The 20,879-nt window shown below is 42.5% G+C and overlaps 2 gene segments (V, D, J or C); both read right to left on the bottom strand.

Moving 5' to 3' along the window:
• LOC132125477 (Ig kappa chain V-III region PC 2485/PC 4039-like) overlaps positions 1 to 20,879 on the bottom strand; it is a 370,198-nt gene that overhangs the window by 243,822 nt on the left and 105,497 nt on the right.
• On the bottom strand, positions 10,051 to 11,359 carry LOC132125474 (immunoglobulin kappa variable 3-15-like). The segment is given in 2 exon segments: positions 10,051 to 10,962; positions 11,084 to 11,359. Coding segments are annotated over 2 exon segments (375 nt in total).

The raw sequence follows: 20,879 nt of genomic DNA, 5'->3' as shown, positions 1-20,879 counted from the left end.
GTTCGTGAGACCAGAGCAAGGACAGCTAAAGCGAGGAGAGAAGTTGGAATAACAAGCAATGCAATGGTAAATATTGATATTGTATTGTTTGTGACAGAGAAAGAAAATGTTATATTTATTTTCACTTTTTGATGCACACGTTACATGCATGTATCATAATTATTTAACATTTATTTTGACAGTGTCAGTCTCTGCAGCCCTTCGATGAGTTCCCCCTCTTCATGGTCCACCTTTCAGTCGATCTTCCACAGAGAGATCTGGCCTTACACAAAAAACTTGGGATGGATTCATTTGGTTTTATTTGTACAGACTACAATATATTATGTAAGTGCAAATATATGTAACTTTAATATATTTTCTTGCTCACCAGTGTAATGTAAACATGTAAATATCCACACTTAATTTTTTGAAACTTACAGTTAAAAAAGTGATACAGTTTTAATAGTTATGTAAAATACAAATACTAATAACTATGACAGTGTAATGGTGTGTTACTATATTTTTTGTAACACTACTATATTTATAACACTTCTGCCACTTCTGCCACTTGGAGGACTGATAGGTCAGGCAGATCACTGGTGACATCACTGTAAACATTCTCCTGAGATGAAAAACAATGGTATAGTGTAAATTGACCATTAAGAAAAATAAAAAATGTCCACCATCATTACAAGTTGCATGCATAATGAATAGAGCCATAATCATTATGATTGTGTTTTTGTCTTTTTTCTGTTAGGGCTAATCAAATAGGCATGTTATACATTATGAATAAAAGCAAGATATGAAAAGATGATCAATATCAATATTAGACACTTTCCTCCTACCTTAACCACTCAGCGAGTTTCCTCTCTTGAAAACAGGACCACCATCCCACTGACAGGACCTGGCTTGACTCTCTAGGCATACCAATGGGGCATGTTAATATTATTAATCAAAGTTTATTAATTATGTCATACATTAAAGAATTTGATAATTCTCTTTCTTACCATTGTTCAAGGTTTGTGCCAGCTCTGCTCCCTTCAGTTCAGCTCTGTACAGGAGGAACTGCACTGATTCTCAGTTCTGAATAGTGTGCTGTCTGCTACAGTGCTGCAACAGTATGGATGGGAGTCCGTTAAAACAATCTGTGAAGATAATAACATTGGTTTACATATTTAATTGATTTCAGATACATTTTTAATTACTTTCAGTTGCATTTTAAATTATTACATTGTAAATTATTCTATATTTAAAATAAATTATGACAAATAATTAATAATAATTAATTAATAATAACAAATAATAAATATTTTATATAATGTTACAAACATGCCAAATAAAGAGATCAGTAATATTTCAAAGGATGTCCCTATCTCTCTTAACCATTTCTGATCTTTTTACTGAATAGCTTTATCATGCTTGTGTTGGGGATCCCTGGAAAACTGCTACATAAATGTGAACAATTAATTCAATCTTCAGTTTACAGATAATACAATTTGAAAATAACTGTCAGACTAAAACCCCGTTCACACAATGAATGATAACTATTAAGATAACGATAGAGTCCACAGCAGCGAACGATATAATCTGTTTATTCTAAGCGCGCACACGCTCGTCCGCTGCTTTACATTCTCGAGCTCGTTATAGCAGGATTCTGATTGGCTGTTAATGTTTTTAATCGTTCATCAGCTGGAAAAAAATAGTTCTTAAAGTGTTTCCAATGATATTGTTTCTCTATGTCTTTATCATTATAGCTGTGGTGTGGACTCTTTTTTTAAATAGTGAGAACGATTTTTAAAACTAAATATCTTTATCGTTTTCTTTATAGTTTGGTGTGAACGGTCCTTTAAGATTTATTACGATACATGGCAATCTAAAAATGGCAACAGTATTTAAAATACTTTATATCAAGTGAAGAAGTTCCTATCACAGCAAACACCTATCAACGTGGATTACCGGGAGTCCTGCTGTTATTTCTACTATCTCTTACGAGTTATAAAAAGATGAGGCGGACGGAGTTTAAAGCTAAACTAACTTAGCACTGCTATTTTTGAGCTGATCAAGTCAGTGCTATTATCCAGCGTTATCCAGCCTTATTAACTAGATTTGCTAGAAGACGATAGAACAATACTCACCCTAAAGTTGTTGATGTAACGTTTAATGCCCTTCTCCGCGCGATGAAATTCATTTACAGTCATCAGGGGAAGTTCTTGTAAGATGAAGAATCTTCTCCTCTTGTCAATTTGAAAGCTCTACGGAAAGAGCAATGGTTTCCCTGCACAGCACCGGATTTAAATAAGCCCCCTGAGGAAAAACATTGTGTACAAGAGCAGAGCTAAACGGTCCAAATTAAAAATATTATCAATTTATTTTTTGCTCGATTCATGAATCGATACATTAAGATTATCAGGATATCAAAACATTTAATAAAAACACGTTTTTCATTTAAAAATCAATTACACATATTAAGTACACATAAGTCTCGATGGAATATCGGTGTTTAACTTTCAATACTGCCCCCTAGTGGTCGGGAGCACTTCCGTTGTGTTGTGGCTTAATTTCGTTGTGTTGTGGCTTAATGTATTTGTGTTGTGGCTTAATGTATTTGTGTTGTGGCTTAATTTCGTTGTGTTGTGAGAATTTTGTTGTGTTGTGGCTTAATGTATTTGTGTTGTGGCTTAATTTCGTTGTGTTGTGAGTATTTCGTTGTGTTGTGGCTTAATGTATTTGTGTTGTGGCTTAATTTCGTTGTGTTGTGAGAATTTCGTTGTGTTGTGGCTTAATGTATTTGTGTTGTGGCTTAATTTCGTTGTGTTGTGAGCTTATGTTTGCTTTTTTAATGTCGTTGTGTTGTGCACTACCGGGCCACTGTAGTTACATGATCTGGACTGAAACACACCAGTTTCACTTCTGCTGTAGTCGAGCAGTCCAGGTGAAAAGGACATATATTTAAATGGTGCTTTTTCTGGACATACTTAAACAATATTTAAATTATGCTATACTAAATGCATGTTAAATTTATTATTTTGAAACTATAGATATGTTAAGCATATTTTGTTTTTAACTATTGTGTACTTACATTAAAAAATTAATAATTTGATACAATGCACTTATTGTGTACATGTTTTTACATTGCACTTTAGTACATTAAAAGAGTACAGCAGCATATATAATATCTTGACTAGAATACATAATAAATGAAAGATCAGTGAAATGCTACGGCAGAACTTTTTTTTACAGGTTTTTTCGATTGCTAAATGACAGTGAGCACAACTAGAGCTAAATGTGCAAATCTCTAACTACAGTCTGCACTAGCAACAGTCACCTGAGCTAAACAGTTCACATCAGCTGCAAAACTCATTCCAAGCAACACAACTCTTTACACACGGCTCAAAACAGGCTCAGTGCAGCCAAATACTACACACAACCCTCACTGAGATAACACACACTGTCACTCATTGTTTTATTTGTGTGTGACTCTCTATTTTTCTTTTCTAGACATTGTTAAGCACTTTGGTCAACCATGGTTGTTTTTAAATGTGCTATATAAATAAATTGAACTGAACTGAACTAAACTCAGAACACACTGAGAGGAAAAACACTAGCATCAAACACCAATACAGAAAATACTCACTTTTCATCTTTACAGTTTGAACAATTTCAGTGACTTCATACAAAGTCATATATTCTTCAAAGAAAAGTGACATTCTTTCACATGATTTAGTTTTTTTTCAACTGCTTAAACAAAAAAATATTACTTGTCACACAATTTCTAAAACCTGACACTCAAACAACCACACATTAAATCAGCTGTTTTCAATTTCATTAAACACTTCTTGCAAAACACAACACACAATTTTATTTGCAACACTCAAAAATCTGACAGGACGTTTCTTGATTTACTTTTATAAACACAACCAATCAAAATGCCACACTTATTCATCAGTGCCTCACACTAACTCCTCACATGTGCAAACACTTGTTGCTTTACTTAACAACAACAACCAATCATAACTTTAGTAGTGGCCTATAAATAGGCCAAAGGTCAATTAATAGCTTTTGGACAATGGATGCAAACAATGCAGAAAGAGTAAGAGGAGTTGGAGGGAGAGCCAGAGGACGAGTTCGACTAAGAGGAGTTGGAAGGGGAGCAAGGGGAGGAAGAGGACGAGTCAGAAATGGAGGAGGACAAGGAACAAGAAGAGTGGTCTCAAATGAGATTAGGGCTACAGTAGTCGATCATGTGATAAACCATGGTTTAACAATGAGAGAGGCTGGACTGAGAGTCCAGCCTAATTTGAGTAGATTTACTGTGGCGGGTATAATTCGAACCTTTAGAAATGAGAACAGGTATGTAACAATCTAATATAATGTACACATGTTCTAATGTAGTACACATAATAGCTTTTTTACCATAACAAACAGTAGGCCTATACTATAATAAATATATTTTACTGTAGTACCCTTGCATTCATTTACTACAGTTCATTGCATTGGTCACAGTTTGGTAAGGTATCAAACTGTACACTAAAACAGCCAACTTTACAGTTTTTACCAACTGCGTACACACAAAATCTTTTCATGTCACACGATTTTTGAAACCTCTCACTCAAAGTGCAAAACTACATGCCAAATCTTCAAAACACTAAGCTATTTCTCAGCCTTTGACTCAGTTTTCAATTGCATAAAACACTTTTTTTCAAACCACTACACACAATTCTCTACCTAAATCACAAAGATCTATCAGGAAGTGACTTGCTTTCCTTTTCAAAACACAACCAATCAAAATGCTACACTTATTCACCAGGTCACACAAACACACTCCTCACATGTGCAAACACTAATTGCTTAACTGATCACTAACCAATCACTGCTTTACTTTACAGTAGTATAGATAGGCCTATAAATAGGTCAAAGGTCAGATGACCTGTTTTGAACAATGGATGCTAACATTGAACAGAGAGCAAGAGGAGTAGGAGGAAGAGGCAGGGGACAACGAGGACAAATACCAAGAGGAGGAGGAGGAGGAAGGGAAAGGGGAAGGGGAAGAGGAAGAAAAGGGACGAGGGCAAATAAGAGAAGGAAGGAGAGCCATCTCTTATGAGAATAGGGCAACACTTGTTGATCATGTTATCAACCACGGTTTGACTATGAGGCTGGACTGAGAGTCTTATAGTTTTGTTGTATGCTAATGTATACAACAGTAATGTTTGGCCTAATAAATATTTTCTGTTTCTACATTGCATTGGCGTTTCCGGTGTGTAGAGTTTTGAAAACTTCAAGCAATGAAAAACGAACTTTGGTCCACATGAACTGCTGCTGTGCAGACTGTAGTTATTTTTGCACATGTGACTCCAGTTGTACCCACTGTCGTTTACCAATCGAAAAAAAACTCTAATCAATTTGTAGAACATTTAATTTGTTCATTTTTTACCTGTATTACTAAAAATAACACTATGAATATAACATCATTGAATATATAAGCTAATCAAAAAATAAATAAATAAATACTGAAATACAAAATGCAGAAGTGAACAGCATATTTACAAGCCGAAGCATGCAAATGACTGAACAAACAAAGAAACAGAAGAGTTTAAATGTCAAATTTACTTATCAGTCTGAGCCCGATTGAGAAGAAGAGGATGTTATTGAAGAGGATAGCATTAAACATTGAACTTTCAGCTCTGTAACTTTGCAGATATTGTTTATACTCAAACAGCAAAATTAACACTAAATAATGTTAAAAAAGTGAAATCACAAGCAACCATGCCTTTAAAAGTTCAACTAAGCATATATTACAGTTTTTTTTCGATTGCTAAATGACAGTGGGCACAACTGGAGTCACATGTGTAAAACTCTAACTACAGTCAGCACAGCAACAGTTAATGTGGCCCAAACTCTAGTTTTGTTTTCATTGCTTGAACACAGTTTTCAAAACTCTACACACTTATCCAACGACTTTAACCACAACCTGCATAACACTGTGGATTTACAGCACTTTGTTCAAATGCTAACACACTGCTGTCAAAACTGTGAACCACACATTCAAAACAGAATAGATTTCAGCATTGTGCCTTTCAAACACTGCTGATTGCAATTTCAGATGAAAGGCTAAGCAGGTGTCTTGTTTTAGACTTGTTAGTGAACACACAAACATATATATATATATATATATATATATATATATATATATATATATATATATATATATATAGGCAGAGCTCAGAAAGACAAATTTTGGAAGTGTAACAAGGAAGACGGGTTCGTGGAAGGAGAAGGGTGGCAGGGAGAGGGCCGATGCGTGGAGGAAGACAAAGAAAGACAAAGAGCTGTTATTTCAGATGAAATAAGGGCTACACTTATAGACCATGTCGTGAACCATGGTCTCTCATTGATAGAGGCAGGGTTGAGGGTGCAACCCAATCTGCAAAGATCCACAGTGGCATCTGTAATGCAAATTTTCCATCAGACAAACAGGCGAGAGTTACATCCTTACAGTAAATGAAAACATTACAGGAATTTATGTTGTATTGCAGTTATAGAATATTTACACATATATATATATTACAGTAAGTTTGACTGTAAAATATATTTTTACAACAGGACCCAACGGCTGCCCCCAACAGGAGGAAGAGAAAAAATATTTTCAGATGCGCAGGAAAATGCTGTTGTTGACATGGTTGTTGTCAACAATGCAAAAAAACTGCAGGAGATTCAAGAGAGATTGCTGGCTGATAATGATATATTTGAAATTTTTACTTCTGTCACCACAACAACTATTACTCAAGTCCTAAAGAAACACCAAGTTACAATGAAACAGTTATAGACTGTACCGTTCGAGAGATAGTGAACGGGTAAAAGAGCAAAGATACCAATATGTCCAGGTAAGATGTCTGAGGCTACATACACAGCTATAAAAAATATTTACAGTAAAAACACTAGCATTACTACAGTTTTTCAGAGAGTAATGGAGGTGGAAGCACTGGAAACACCACATTCATTTGTATTTATCGCTGAAGCTGGATTTAACCTAGCCAAAACACGGCGCAGAGGAAGGAATGTTATAGGTCAAAGGGCCACTGTGGAGGTTTCAGGACAAGGGGGGCAGGGGGGTATCACCATGTGTGCTGCAATGGCCAATGATGGTTTGCTTCTCAACACAGCACTCATTGGCTCATACAACACAGAAAGGCTTATAGCTTTCCTAGAACAGCTCTATGCTCAGCTAGTACCAGCAGAACAGGGGGAGCTAGTAAGAAACCCCCAAGTTTTTGTCATAGTTTGCGATAACGTTGCTTTTCACCACTCTGCAGCTGTCACAGATTGGTTTGCAGCACATCGCAGATTTATGGTTTTGTACCTGCCTGCATATTCACCCTTCCTCAATCCAATAGAGGAGTTTTTCTCTGCCTGGAGGTGGAAAGTGTTTGATCACCACCCACAAGACCAAATGTGTCTTTTGGAAGCCATGCGTGCCGGATGTGAGGATACGAGTCCAAAGGACTGCCAGGGATGGATAAGGTTCTTCCCCTGGTGCATGGCAAGAGAGAACATTAGATGTGATGTTGATGAGAACCTGTGGCCTGATGCTAGAGAGAGACAGGATTAGCCCCTCAATTATTTGTTCGAATTACAGTATGTACTTTAAGTTTCTACCCTTTTTTTCTCATTACTGTAATTCCGCAAATTACTACAGACTATTGAAGCAAACTGCTAATTTTCATTTACCTTAAATATTTGTTATGTTCTAAAAATTTAAATAAATCATGTCGAAGAATGTCACTCCTTTCTTTGGAGGATATATGACTTTGTATGAAGTCACTGAAATTGTTCAAACTGTAAAGATGAAAAGTGAGTATTTTCTGTATTGGTGTTTGATGCTAGTGTTTTTCCTCTCAGTGTGTTCTGAGTGACAGTGTGTGTTATCTCAGTGAGGGTTGTGTGTAGTGTTTGGCTGCACTGAGCCTGTTTTGAGCCGTGTGTTAAGAGTTGTGTTGCTTGGAATGAGTTTTGCAGCTGATGTGAACTGTTTAGCTCAGGTGACTGTTGCTAGTGCAGACTGTAGTTAGAGTTTTGCACATTTAGCTCCAGTTGTGCTCACTATCATTTAGCAATCGAAAAAAAAAAAAACTGTAACATAAATGATATTGTATTATTAGTTTTTGTTCATTGATCAGTGGTGTGTGTGTTTGAGTGGATCAGTGTTTTGTGTGTGATTGTGTCGATCAGTGTTGTGTGTGTGTGAGGATGATGATGTTGTTCATTGTTGTTGTTGTGTCTTGTGTGATGATGAAGATTGTGTTCTGTTCTGCTCTCAGTCATGAAGTGTTAAACTCACAGCTCTATAAACACTCTCAGAGCACTGAAGCATGTGCTGACGATGCAAACGAAACACTCTCTGTATAAAAAGAGAGAAGACTGTCTTTATCTGAAGACTGTAGATCAGAGATTCTCAACTGGTGGGCCATGTAGGCAGTTGTAGACTACATCAAATTATTTTTTATTCATTTTTTTATTGTCATATCTTGTTATTTTGTAATGATCTAATTGTTCTTATGAATTTGTATGATCAAAAACACTCAAGTCAAGTTAAGATGCATTATCTAAAAGCTAATTTATGTTTAAATATCATAAAACCAATCACGTCACAACGTCAGATTGAACGTTTGCTCGATCAGATGCAGTCAAGTCAAGTCAAGTCACCTTTATTTATATAGTGCTTTAAACAAAATACATTGCGTCAAAGCAACTGAACAACATTCATAAGGTAAACAGTGTGTCAATAATGCAAAATGATAGTTAAAGGCAATTGAATTCAATGATGTCATCTCTGTTCAGTTAAATAGTGTCTGTGCATTTATTTGCAATCAAGTCAACGATATCGCTGTAGATGAAGTGACAGCGATATCTAAATGCAGTAATACTGTACGTTACTGTAATATGGATTGTTTTCTGAAAAGAAAAGCAGATCTGGGAGACAGACCTGTGCAGGCAAAGCTTTGTAGTGTGTGGTTAGAAAATAGGATGCCGAATACATTAAATTTGGTTTTATAAGGGCAGCTACTGAGACTAAGTCGAAGGCTCAGTGTGTTGAATGTGGAGAAATGTTATCAAAAGAGGCGGCGCTAAAACCATCAAATCTGCAGAGACATTTGAACTCAAAACACCCAGGCTGTTGAGAAACCAAAATAATATTTTCTAAGGAAAAAAAGCCTTTACTATCGCTGATGAACTTATTTTGCAGAGTGCTCTGGATCTGTGTCGAGAGTTACTGGGTGACACGGCTGCAAGCGAAATTCAGTCGATACCACTTTCTGATGACACCTTGGCTAGACGAATTGTTGACATGAGTGATGACATTGAATGCCAACTCGTGGAATGAATAAAGGCAAGCCCTTATTTTGTCATTCAGCTGGACGAGTCAATGGACATAAGCAACGCAGCGTTACTGTTAGTTTTTGTCTGATATTTCATGGACCGTAATCTTTGTGTAGATCTGCTATTTTGCAAAGAACTTCCACCGAGAACACCGGCAGATAATGTCATGCGCTGCCTTGATGATTACTTCACTGAAAAGGGTCTTCATTGGAAATACTGCCAAGGCTCATTTAAAATGGACTGTGGCAAAGTGGAAATCTGTTCTGTGGTCAGACTTATCAAAATTTGAAGTTCTTTTTGGAAAAATGGGACACCATGTGATCTGGACTAAAGAGGACAAGGACAACCCAAGTTGTTATCAGCGCTCAGTTCAGAAGTCTGCATCTCTGATGGTATGGGGTTGCATGAGCGCGTGTGGCATGGGCAGCTTACACATCTGGAAAGGCACCATCAATGATGAAAGATATATCCAAGTTCTAGAACAACATATGCTCCCATCCAGACATCGTCTCTTTCAGGGAAGACCTTGCATTTTCCAACATGACAATGCCAGACCACATACTGCATCAATTACAACATCATGGCTGCGTAGAAGAAGGATCCGGGTACTGAAATGGCCTGCCTGCAGTCCAGATCTTTCACCCATAGAAAACATTTGGCACGTCATAAAGAGGAAGATGTGACAAAGAAGACCTAAGACAGTTGAGCAACTAGAAGACTGTATAAAACAAGAATGGGACAACATTCCTATTCCTGAACTTGAGCAACTTGTCTCCTCAGTCCCCAGACGTTTGCAGACTCTTATAAAAAGAAGAGGGGATGCCACACAGTGGTAAACATGGCCTTGTCCCAACTTTTTTGAGATGTGTTGATGTCATGAAATTTAAAATCAACTAATTTTTACCTTAAAATTATAGATTTTCTCAGTTTAAACATTAATATGTCATCTATGTTGTATTCTGAATAAAATATTGAAATTTGAAACTTCCACATCATTGCATTCGGTTTTTATTCACAATGTGTACAGTGTCCCAACTTTTTTGGAATCAGGTTTGTCATTTTAATAATAAAAAAATACATAATTTTCATTGTATGAATAGTTTATACAGTGCTGTCTTGTGAGTCCCACAGCAGGCCTGAGTGTGTTACTAACATTTAGTAATTTTGCTATAATCTATATGTTGTTTGTGATCCTCTCATCATCAGCTGCAGTGTCTCTCAGCTGTATCAGTGCAGTCACTGTGACTCTGACTGACGGAGGTTTTTGTACGACTCTGTATCACTGTGTGAACACACCATCATTGTTATACACCTGACAGTAATAATCTCCTGTATCTTCAGTCTGGACTCCACTGATGGTCAGAGAGAAATCACTTCCATAGTTTGATCCACTGCCACTGAATCTAGATGGAGTTCCTGACTGGAGGCTTCTTATGTAATAAATGAGGAGTTTAGGAGCTTCTCCAGGTTTCTTCTGATACCAAGACACACAGTTATAGCAGCTAGAAAGTGTCTGACTTGTTTTACAGTTGATTGTAAAAGTTTCTCCTTGATTGATGGATTTCATTTCTGGATTCTGAGTCACTGTCCTTTGTCCCCAGATCTCTGAAATAAGACATTTTAGCTGTTTAGTGAATATTTTTGATCATATATTAACATTTTAATATATCATACTATATGAGATGTTGTAGTATAGTTTGTGTATTAATTATTATAAAATATTTACCCTGAATGCTGAGAGTCAGAGTCCAGATGAGGATGATGATGTTGTTCATTGTTGTTGTTGTGTCTTGTGTGATGATGAAGATTGTGTTCTGTTCTGCTCTCAGTCATGAAGTGTTAAACTCACAGCTCTATAAACACTCTCATGCAAAGTGTCTCTGTATGTAAATGCTCTACGTACACAGAACAGACAGCTGTGAGTCTCAGAATGCAGATTAATTTCCTTTTGCATGTTCATGTTCTATAAAACAATAACATTTTGAATAGTTTATGATGAATATAAGCACTCACTCCCATCCTCGTGAAGTAATTTGAGAGGCTCATCATGAAGCACATCAAGAACCTGCTGACCCCCGTACAGGACCCACTACAGTGTGCATACCGCCCAAAACTCTCAACAGACGATACCATCACAATCACTCCACATCTAGCTCTCACTCACCTGGATAAAAAAGACACATATGTCAGAATGCTGTTCATAGACTTCAGCTCAACATTTAACTTCAGTTCACTTTGCTGACACACGACTATGCAGCAATGCCCAGCTCAAACCCCGTCATCAAGTTTACTGATGACATGACCGTGGTGGGTCTTGTACAGAGAGGAGATGCATCAGCTAGTGGACTGGTGTAAAGTTAACAAACTATCCCTGAATGTGGACAAAACTAAAGAGATGGTAGTAGACTTTAGGAGATCACATGCAGCGGATCGCGAGGACAGCTGAAAAGATCATTGGAGTCTATTTCCCCTCACAGACGTTTACACCACACATTGCATTCGGAAAGCCATCACGATTACTAGCGACCCCACACACCCCTCAAACCAGCTCTTCACCCTCCTGCCAACCGATAGAAGGTACAGAAGCATTCGGACCCTCACGGTCAGATTACGGGACAGTTTCTTCCCTCGAGTCATCAGACTCCTCAACTCCACGTTAACTGACCTGACAACTACACTCACACATATACACCCCTTCTAGAATACCTGAATCACAAACACTTGAAACCCAACTTGCATACTTTGCACGTCCGCACATTTGCATAAATCAACCTCAATATTGTGCCTTGTCAATTAATATTGTGACCTGTTCCATGTACAAAAATATGTATGTTTGTATATATATATATATATATATATATATATATATATATATATATATATATATATATATATATGTGTGTGTGTGTGTGTGTGTGTGTGTGTGTGTATGTATATGTACAGTATATATATTGTAATGTCCCAGGTTGTTGCACTGTTTCATTCAAGGAATGCACACATGCACTTTATGTAGTCTGTATTTTGTTTTATGTTCAACTTTTTACTTTACTTACAGTTTTAGTATTATGTTAATAGATATTTTAATTATGTATAGTGTTTTGCACAGTACAATTTGAGTTTTGTAGTTAACGTTGTCGTGTAGCACCTTGGTCCTGAAGAAATGCTGTTTCCTTTCACTCTGTACGAGCTGAAACCATAATAAAGCGTCTCTGACTCTGACTAATTGTTCAGATCTTAGAATTGGGATTTTCAAAGACAAATGATGCGTAATGGTGTGAAAATATTTGTATCTGTATAAAAGAGCATTAGTACAAACTTTGTATATCATATAACATTAAAATAGTTCAACATTTTTTATAAAACTGTAAAGATTAAATAATAATAGTAATTATAATAATAATAATAAGGTAAAGACAGACAATCACAATATTCATTAATATTATCCTTTATATTACATATAATATATATATAATAATATATTATTAGATCACAGGTATTAATGATTTCATGAATATGAACACATTTGGATTTTCTTGTTCATGGTTATGAGTGCTGAACTTCTTCTGAACCATAAAGTGATATTTGTGGCCGTTCTGTAGGCTGATATATTTGATACAGTCACTTTGTGCTTGTATTTAAGATTAACTGAGATTTATAAAGAGTGATGCATTTAGAAAAAAAAAAAAAATTGTGTGCATTTTTGAGCAAATGTTTTTTGGTCTTATAAATTACTCAAAATGTCTGAACATTTTATGACCGTCTTTATAAATGAGGCCCTAGAACCCAAGCTCATATTTTTTAATTGAAAATCAATCAGTGAATCATGAAAACCCCATGCAGAAGAAATTCTGACACAAGACTGTGTAATCAAATGGTGAAGCTCAAACACTGAAACAGATCACTGTTGGTTCTCTGTGTGTTGACTCTGTGTAGTTTTACTGTATCATGAAGCTCCTGTGAGGACGCTGAACATCTGCTGACGGAGCTGCTCTATTCTGAGAGGAACACAATCACTCAAATATGAGTTTGACTGTTTGACTCTTTATTCTCTGATATGAGTCAGTTGTGTTGGACTGATGGAGAGATGAGGTTTGTTCACACTGAGACTCTCAGCAGTCATACTGACCTTCTGAATGATTGAATCAACTGTTGATCTGTGAATGATTCATCATGAAAATCAGATGAGAGAATCAGATGAGCCAGACAATTTACTGGCTTGACTTGATCATGAGTCAGTGAGTCTGTTATAATAATGTCCCTCAGAGCTCCAGTCAAATACAGACATCAAAATATTATAAAGAGAAGGGAAATATTGGAAAATTGTTTACATTGTGATGGCAAGTTTTGCATGAACAAGCACCACACATTTATTTGTTCTTCTAGACAATGTGAAATCTAATAATATACAGTAAAACTGTATTATATGTTTTCTTGGTATTGTCACAGAGTTTGTCACTTTTTAACTCCACCAGACAATCACCTGAACTCTGATGCGATTCTTCTGAGGTGTTTATTCTAATTAGACCTGACCTAATTAGAATAGACCGGCCTGTTTAAACCCTGACTGTTTCAGTGTGAAGTGTTGCTTGTTTCACACTCTACACTCTTTGTTTTATGACTCTGGATTTTGTAATCTTTAGATTCTGACCTTATTCTGATCTTAACCCCTGCATTCTGTTTGCTTCTCTGCCTGGTTGCCTTGTTTTTGATACACTGTAAAAAATGTATTGTCAAATTAGCAGTAACTTACTGGCAACAATTATCCAGTAGATGCTGTATTTCATTCAACAGTACAATTACTGTAATACTAACTACAGTAGTGTTTAGCTTACTGTAATATTGAATACAGCATTTTACTGTATTTTTTTCCCATTTCAAAGTACAGTATTATACTGTTGATTTTTAATAATACTGTATAGTATTATACAGTTATGAAATGTTATTTTAATTTTTTTATAGTGCTACTGTATAACGTTTAGAATTTGTAGAAAACCTGTAAAACGTACTCGGTTACTAAACGTAACCTCGGTTCTCTCTAGAAGAGCGAACGAGTACTGCGTCTTAGCTAAGACGCTACGGGAAAAGTCTCTTTTCACGAAATACTGAAGCAAAAAAATTATCCTTAATTTTGTATTTTTGTAAAGCGCATTTGCAGCAGTACACAGCCATAGGCGAGACGGCTCGCTCGCTCACTGGCTTGTTCTGCGGCAACTGCACAGCCTATCGAGCGCAGGCTGATGCAACATCAGACCAATAAGGGCGCTTCGCGCCCTTCTTGCCACTTCCCGCCGAAACGGGTGTGGCCCAACCTATAAAAGGAGCTCGAAAAGGCTGACTCACCTGATTTATTTCATCGCCGAAGCGAACCAGAGTGAATCGTACGCACGGCAGAGAACGCAGTACTCGTTCGCTCTTCTAGAGAGAACCGAGGTTACGTTTAGTAACCGAGTACGTTCTCTTACGAGAGCTCTCTCGTACTGCGTCTTAGCTAAGACGCTACGGGAACCCGATGTAAAACGCCGTGCGCGCAGGGATCACACACCGATAAACCTGAAGCAACGCCCAGGATATACAGTGCACAATCACCTGAGGGACAGAAAAAGGGGGAAAAAACCCTCCGTCCCATATCTAGCAGCATCCATAGATGCAGCAATATGACATCACACAGCCGAGGCAAGGCCTGACCAATGTGGCAATGCGGGTCTTACGCAATACTGCCCATATAACAGTCGGCAGCGTCTAGCGCTCATGAATTCAGAATTCCCCTCAGGGCCCTGATTCTTCTATACCGACAGCAGCCTTGCTTGCAAGGCGGGAACCTCCAGGTTATAGAACCTGATAAATGTAGACGGCGAGGTCCAACCCGCCGCCATACATATATCCTGCAAGGAGATCCCAGTAGACCACGCCCACGATGAGGCGACGCCTCTTGTGGAGTGTGCTCTGACGCCCAACGGGCACTGAAGGCCCCTGGAAGCGTAAGCTAACGCTATGGCGTCAACTATCCATCTGGATAGAGTCTGTCTCGAAACAGCCATTCCTTTGGAACGTCCACCGAATGAGACAAATAGCTGCTCCGTCTGCCTAAAGGCAGCAGAGCGAGACACATAAGCTCTTAAAACCCTGACAGGGCAAAGAAGACTCGAGTCTCCATCCTCCCCTGACACCGGCAGGGCGGACAGGGCAATAACCTGAGCCCGAAACGGTGTGTTGAGGGATTTCGGCACATAACCGTGCCTAGGTTTGAGTATGACCCTTGAGTCATTGGGCCCAAACTCCAAGCACGACTGGCTCACCGAGAGCGCGTGCAAATCACCCACACGCTTCACAGAAGCGAGAGCCAACAAGAATACTGTCTTGAACGACAGATGCTGAAGGCTAACCGATTGGATAGGCTCGAAAGGGGGACCCTTCAAGGCCTCCAAAACCGCCGCGAGGTCCCACATAGGGACTGACGGAGGCCTGGGAGGATTCAGCCTCCTAGCTCCTCTGAGGAACCGGATGACTAAATCGTTCCTTCCTATTGACTGACCGGACGCCGTTTCAGAAAACGCCGCGATGGCCGCCACATAAACTTTGAGCGTGGATGGGGCTCTGCCCTTATCCAACAGCTCCTGTAGGAAGGAGAGGACCTCCGTCACCTCACAACTAAGGGGTGAATAACCTCGAGCTGTGCACCAGCTGGAGAACACCGACCACTTCGAGGCATACAGACGTCGTGTCGACGGAGCTCTAGCCTGAGTGATGGTATTTAGCACTCCCACTGCGAGATCAGCGGGTAACCGTTGAGTGCCCATACATGGAGGGACCACAACTCCGGTTGAGGGTGCCAAATCGAGCCCCTGGCCTGCGAGAGGAGATCTCTCCTCAACGGTACCGGCCATGGGGCGACATCTGCTAATTGCGTCAAATCTGGGAACCATGGTTGGTTCTTCCAAAGAGGTGCCACAAGCAGTATTGAACATCTCGTTTCTCTCACCCGTTCTACCACCTGCGGAAGGAGGGAGACGGGAGGGAACGCATAAAGCGGGCAGCACGGCCATTTCCGTGACAGCGCGCTTTCGTTCTTGGAAAAGAATGCGGGGCAGTGAGCGTTTTCGTGGGACGCAAAGAGGTCCACCTCCGCCTTGCCAAATCTCTCCCACAACAGCCGAACTGTTTGCGGGTGTAGAGACCATTCGCCCGTAGGGACATTGCCTCTGGACAGCCTGTCTGGACCCAGATTCTGCAGTCCAGGCACATGCACCGCTCTCAGCGAGCGCACGTTGCGCTGAGCCCAAATCAGGAGGCGTTCCGTCAGCCTGTACAGGTTTCGGGACCCGAGACCGCCCTGGCGATTTATGTAGGACACCACGGACATGTTGTCCGAACATGATATGGGGACAAAAGCGCGTCAGCGCATTCTCCACTGCCAGCATTTCCAGGCAGTTGATATGATGGAGCTTTTCCCGTTCTGACCATAGGCCAAAGGACGGTCTGCCTTCGAGCAGCGCTCCCCATCCCGAAGTGGAGGCGTCCGTCGACACCATTTTCACACTCGGGGAAGTCCCCAGGCTTACACCTGATCGGTACCAGCCGTTCGCTGTCCAAGGTGCTAGAGCCGCAACGCAGCTCTGATCGACCTTGAAATGCAGCCGGCCAGACGCCCACGCTCTGCGCGGCACCCGAGCCTTCAGCCAGAACTGCAGGGGGCGCATGCGGAGCAGGCCCAGCCGCAGAACCGGAGATGCTGAGGCCATGAGACCCAGCATCCTTTGACAGTGTTTGAGCGACACAGTCGCGCCGCAGCGGAAAGAACTCGCTGCGCGCTGAATGCCCATCGTGCGCTGTGGTGACAGTCGCGCCGTCATGGAACACGAGTCCAGAACTATACCCAGAAACAGGATCGTCTGACTGGGGTTCAGCGAACTCTTCGCCCAATTGACACTGAGGCCGAGCTTCTCGAGGTGATCGAGTAAAACAGCCCTGTGGTTGGGCCAGAACTAGCCAGTCGTCCAAATAATTCAGCACTCGCATGCCTCTGAGTCTGAGAGGAGCGAGCGCTGCATCCATGCACCTCGTAAACGTACGAGGAGCTACGGACAAGCCGAATGGCAGGACTGCAAACTGGTATGCCTGGCCCTCGAAGGCGAATCTCAAAAACCGCCTGTGGTTTGACGCTATCTGTATTTGAAAATACGCGTCCTTCAGATCTATTGACATAAACCAGTCCCCTCCGCGAATCTGCGCGAGGAGCTTCCTGGTCGTGAGCATTTTGAAACTGCGTTTCATCAATGCCTTGTTCAGCTGCCTTAGATCCAGTATGGGCCTGAGACCCCCGTCTCTCTTGGGCACCAGAAAGTATCTGCTGTACAGCCCCCCCTCGCTTTGAGCTTGAGACACAGGCTCTACAGCCCCTTTGCTCAACAGTTTCGATATTTCGGCCCGAAGTATGTGTGCTACTTCTGTTTTGACCGTAGTTTCGACGCGCGCTGAGAAGCGCGGTGGGCGTCGAGAAAACTGTAGCGAGTAGCCTCTCTTTATAATGCCTAGCACCCAATCCGAAACCCCTGGAAGCGCTGACCATGCATTCGCATGAATGGCTAAGGGCTGGATGTGACACGCGCTCCGTTGACTGGGCAACGGCGGCGCTCGAGTGTGCTGCGCATCTGAGGCGGGGAGCGCGCTGATCACAGCGGGCAGATCGCTCATCCTCGACCTCGTTCCGGCGCTTAACCGACTGGAGGGAGGCTGAGCGGGTCCCGTGGGACTCAATATATCTGCGAGTAACCGTGGGTTGCATGTGTGCACTTTTACCACTTCCAACTCGCCGTCTGCCTGTGCAGAATGTACGTGCACGGGCCTCGTTTTTACAGAAGCCCTGCGCCGTAAGTGACATAGTGTATGTGGGCACTGGGAAGTGGGCACGTTTACTATGCGGCGCGCTCGACCGATCTGTGTCGATCTTATGTGCGCCCGCCCTGTGTGCAGGGCTGTGCTTACATGTGGGGATGGGCACTGGGTAGTGGGCATCGTCACTGCATTTAAAGCACCATCGGCCGTGGCCGGACGAGCGTGCACGGGTTTCGTTTTTACAGAAACCGCATGACGCGTGTGACATAGTAATTGTGGGCACTGAGGGGTGGGCACGTTTACTATGTAGTGTGCGCGACCGACTTGAGTCGACGTTATGAGCGCAGGCCCTGTGTGTAGGGCTGTGCTTACATGTGGAGATGGGCACTGAGGAGTGGGCATCGTCACAACATTTATAGCACCATCGGCCGTGGCCGGGACACCAGAAAAAACGCTGTTTTTGTGAAACATCTGGGTAGCCGTGATAACGGCTTTTGTGTGCAGGCAAGCGGGCATTCGTGCAGGCTTGCTCATTGCAGAAAACACTGAGGCAGTCGCAACTCTTGGAACTGCAACAGCGGCGCGCTTGGGTGAGAGCTCGGCCGCAGCGGAACTCGAACACCGGCGCTTTCCCAGCAGTGCTAGGATGCTTTCGGGGCTTCTGGCTTCACCGCAATCCTCTGCCGCGGCTCCCGCGGCGCGGGGCGACGGCTCGAAGAGCGAGAACGGGGTCCCGAGCTGCGTTGCTGACGCTGTCGTGATGGCGCAGCAGGAGGCGGTGGGCGTGACTGAGAGCTCTGTGGGGCCGGTCTAGAGCGGCTAGCTGCAGAACTGGAGCGCTTCGGCAAGAAGTGCTTGAACGCCTGTGAAGCTTTCTGGTCCTCGGCGAATCTCTCCACAAACTCGTTGACGGAAGATCCAAAGAGGCCGGTAGGAGTTAGCGGAGCGTCAAGAAACGCAGCGCGCTCAGACTCCTTGATGTCAGAAAGCGTCAGCCACAAATGCCTCTCAGCCACCGTAGCGGAAGCCATAACCCGTCCCATGGCCTGTGCAGCGGACTTAGCAGCGCGGAGGGAGAGATCCGAAGCACTCCTCAGATCCGCGAGACAGATCGCTTCAGGTCCCATCTCATCCAGCTTGCGGAGAAGATCGCCCTGGAAAATCTGTAGCGTCGCCATGGTGTGTAACGCAGACGCAGCCTGCCCAGCAGCAGAGAATATCCGCGTGAGCAGCGATGACGTCATGCGGCAGGCTTTGGATGGCAACGCCGCCTTAGTCCGCCGTCCAGCAGAGGGCGGGCAAAGGTGCGCTGCTATAGCCTGTTCCACCGGCGGAAGTGACAGGTAGCCTCTGTTCTTAGCACCGTCCAGTGTGGAGAATGCTGGCGAAACAGATGAGCGGATTCTCGCCGAGAATGGAGCGTCCCAAGCCTTCGCCACTTCTTCGTGAAGCTCAGGAAGAAAAGGGGCGTGTTTTGAGCTTGAGGAAGAGCGCTCATCCGGAAGATAGCTACCATCCAGCCGGGAACGTGAAGGGGGCGCTGGTGCAGACCACTCGAGGCCGAGGCTCGCCGCGGCCAACGAGAGTACACGCATCAGCTCCTTATCGATATCCCCCCGTCTGCTGGGCCTCTGAGCAGCTGGCGCGAGATCCACGGAGCTCGTCCAACCCTCACTGCCCGAAGCCAGCAGAGAGCACGTGTCTTCTTCCTCCGACGCGGGCCTGAGATCCACTTCCTCCGATGACGCGTCGGCAAGCAGCGGACACTGAGCATCGGGAAGCGATGCAGGGGAGACCGGCGAAGCGGAGGGAACCGGCGAGCTCGGCCGAGCTGGAGGCGGTTCTGGTAGGCGCTGCGAGCGGCGCTTCTTACGGCGCTGCGGCGCAGCGGATGATGCAGGCTTCGAGAAGTATGCCAGGCGAGTCCTCAGAGTCACCATAGGCATCAGCTCGCAATGAGGACATCCTCCATCAGCGAGCGCGAGCGCTGCATGGTCTTCACCCAGGCAGGAGACGCAGATGACATGACGATCTCCTTCGCTGAGCGGGGTTCTGCACGAGCCGCACGAAGGCATCTTTAAAAAGACGCAGCTCTTTTGTGAACGTGCGTCGCAGGGCGAACACACACACAGATTATGACAGAACAAGGATTATAAAGGATATGGGCGCCGGATAGCGCAGCAGGAACGGCAGTGGAAGGCGGCGGTGCCAGCGGCTTCAGGATGGCTCGTCCTGCTGATGTGCTCTTCCAGACGGCGCTTGCTTCCTCGTGATCCAGCGATGCGTGAGCTTCGCTGAAGAGATGAAAAATCAGGTGAGTCAGCCTTTTCGAGCTCCTTTTATAGGTTGGGCCACACCCGTTTCGGCGGGAAGTGGCAAGAAGGGCGCGAAGCGCCCTTATTGGTCTGATGTTGCATCAGCCTGCGCTCGATAGGCTGTGCAGTTGCCGCAGAACAAGCCAGTGAGCGAGCGAGCCGTCTCGCCTATGGCTGTGTACTGCTGCAAATGCGCTTTACAAAAATACAAAATTAAGGATAATTTTTTTGCTTCAGTATTTCGTGAAAAGAGACTTTTCCCGTAGCGTCTTAGCTAAGACGCAGTACGAGAGAGCTCTCGTAAGAGAACTGCTATTTCAACTGCTGATGGGAAATAGGAAAAAGAACAATTGAAGCTTTAATTGCACAAAACAG

This window comes from Carassius carassius, chromosome 43 (genome assembly GCF_963082965.1).
Source record: "Carassius carassius chromosome 43, fCarCar2.1, whole genome shotgun sequence".
NCBI classification, from domain to species: domain Eukaryota; kingdom Metazoa; phylum Chordata; class Actinopteri; order Cypriniformes; family Cyprinidae; genus Carassius; species Carassius carassius.
This window is presented reverse-complemented; position numbering and strand designations above follow the sequence as displayed.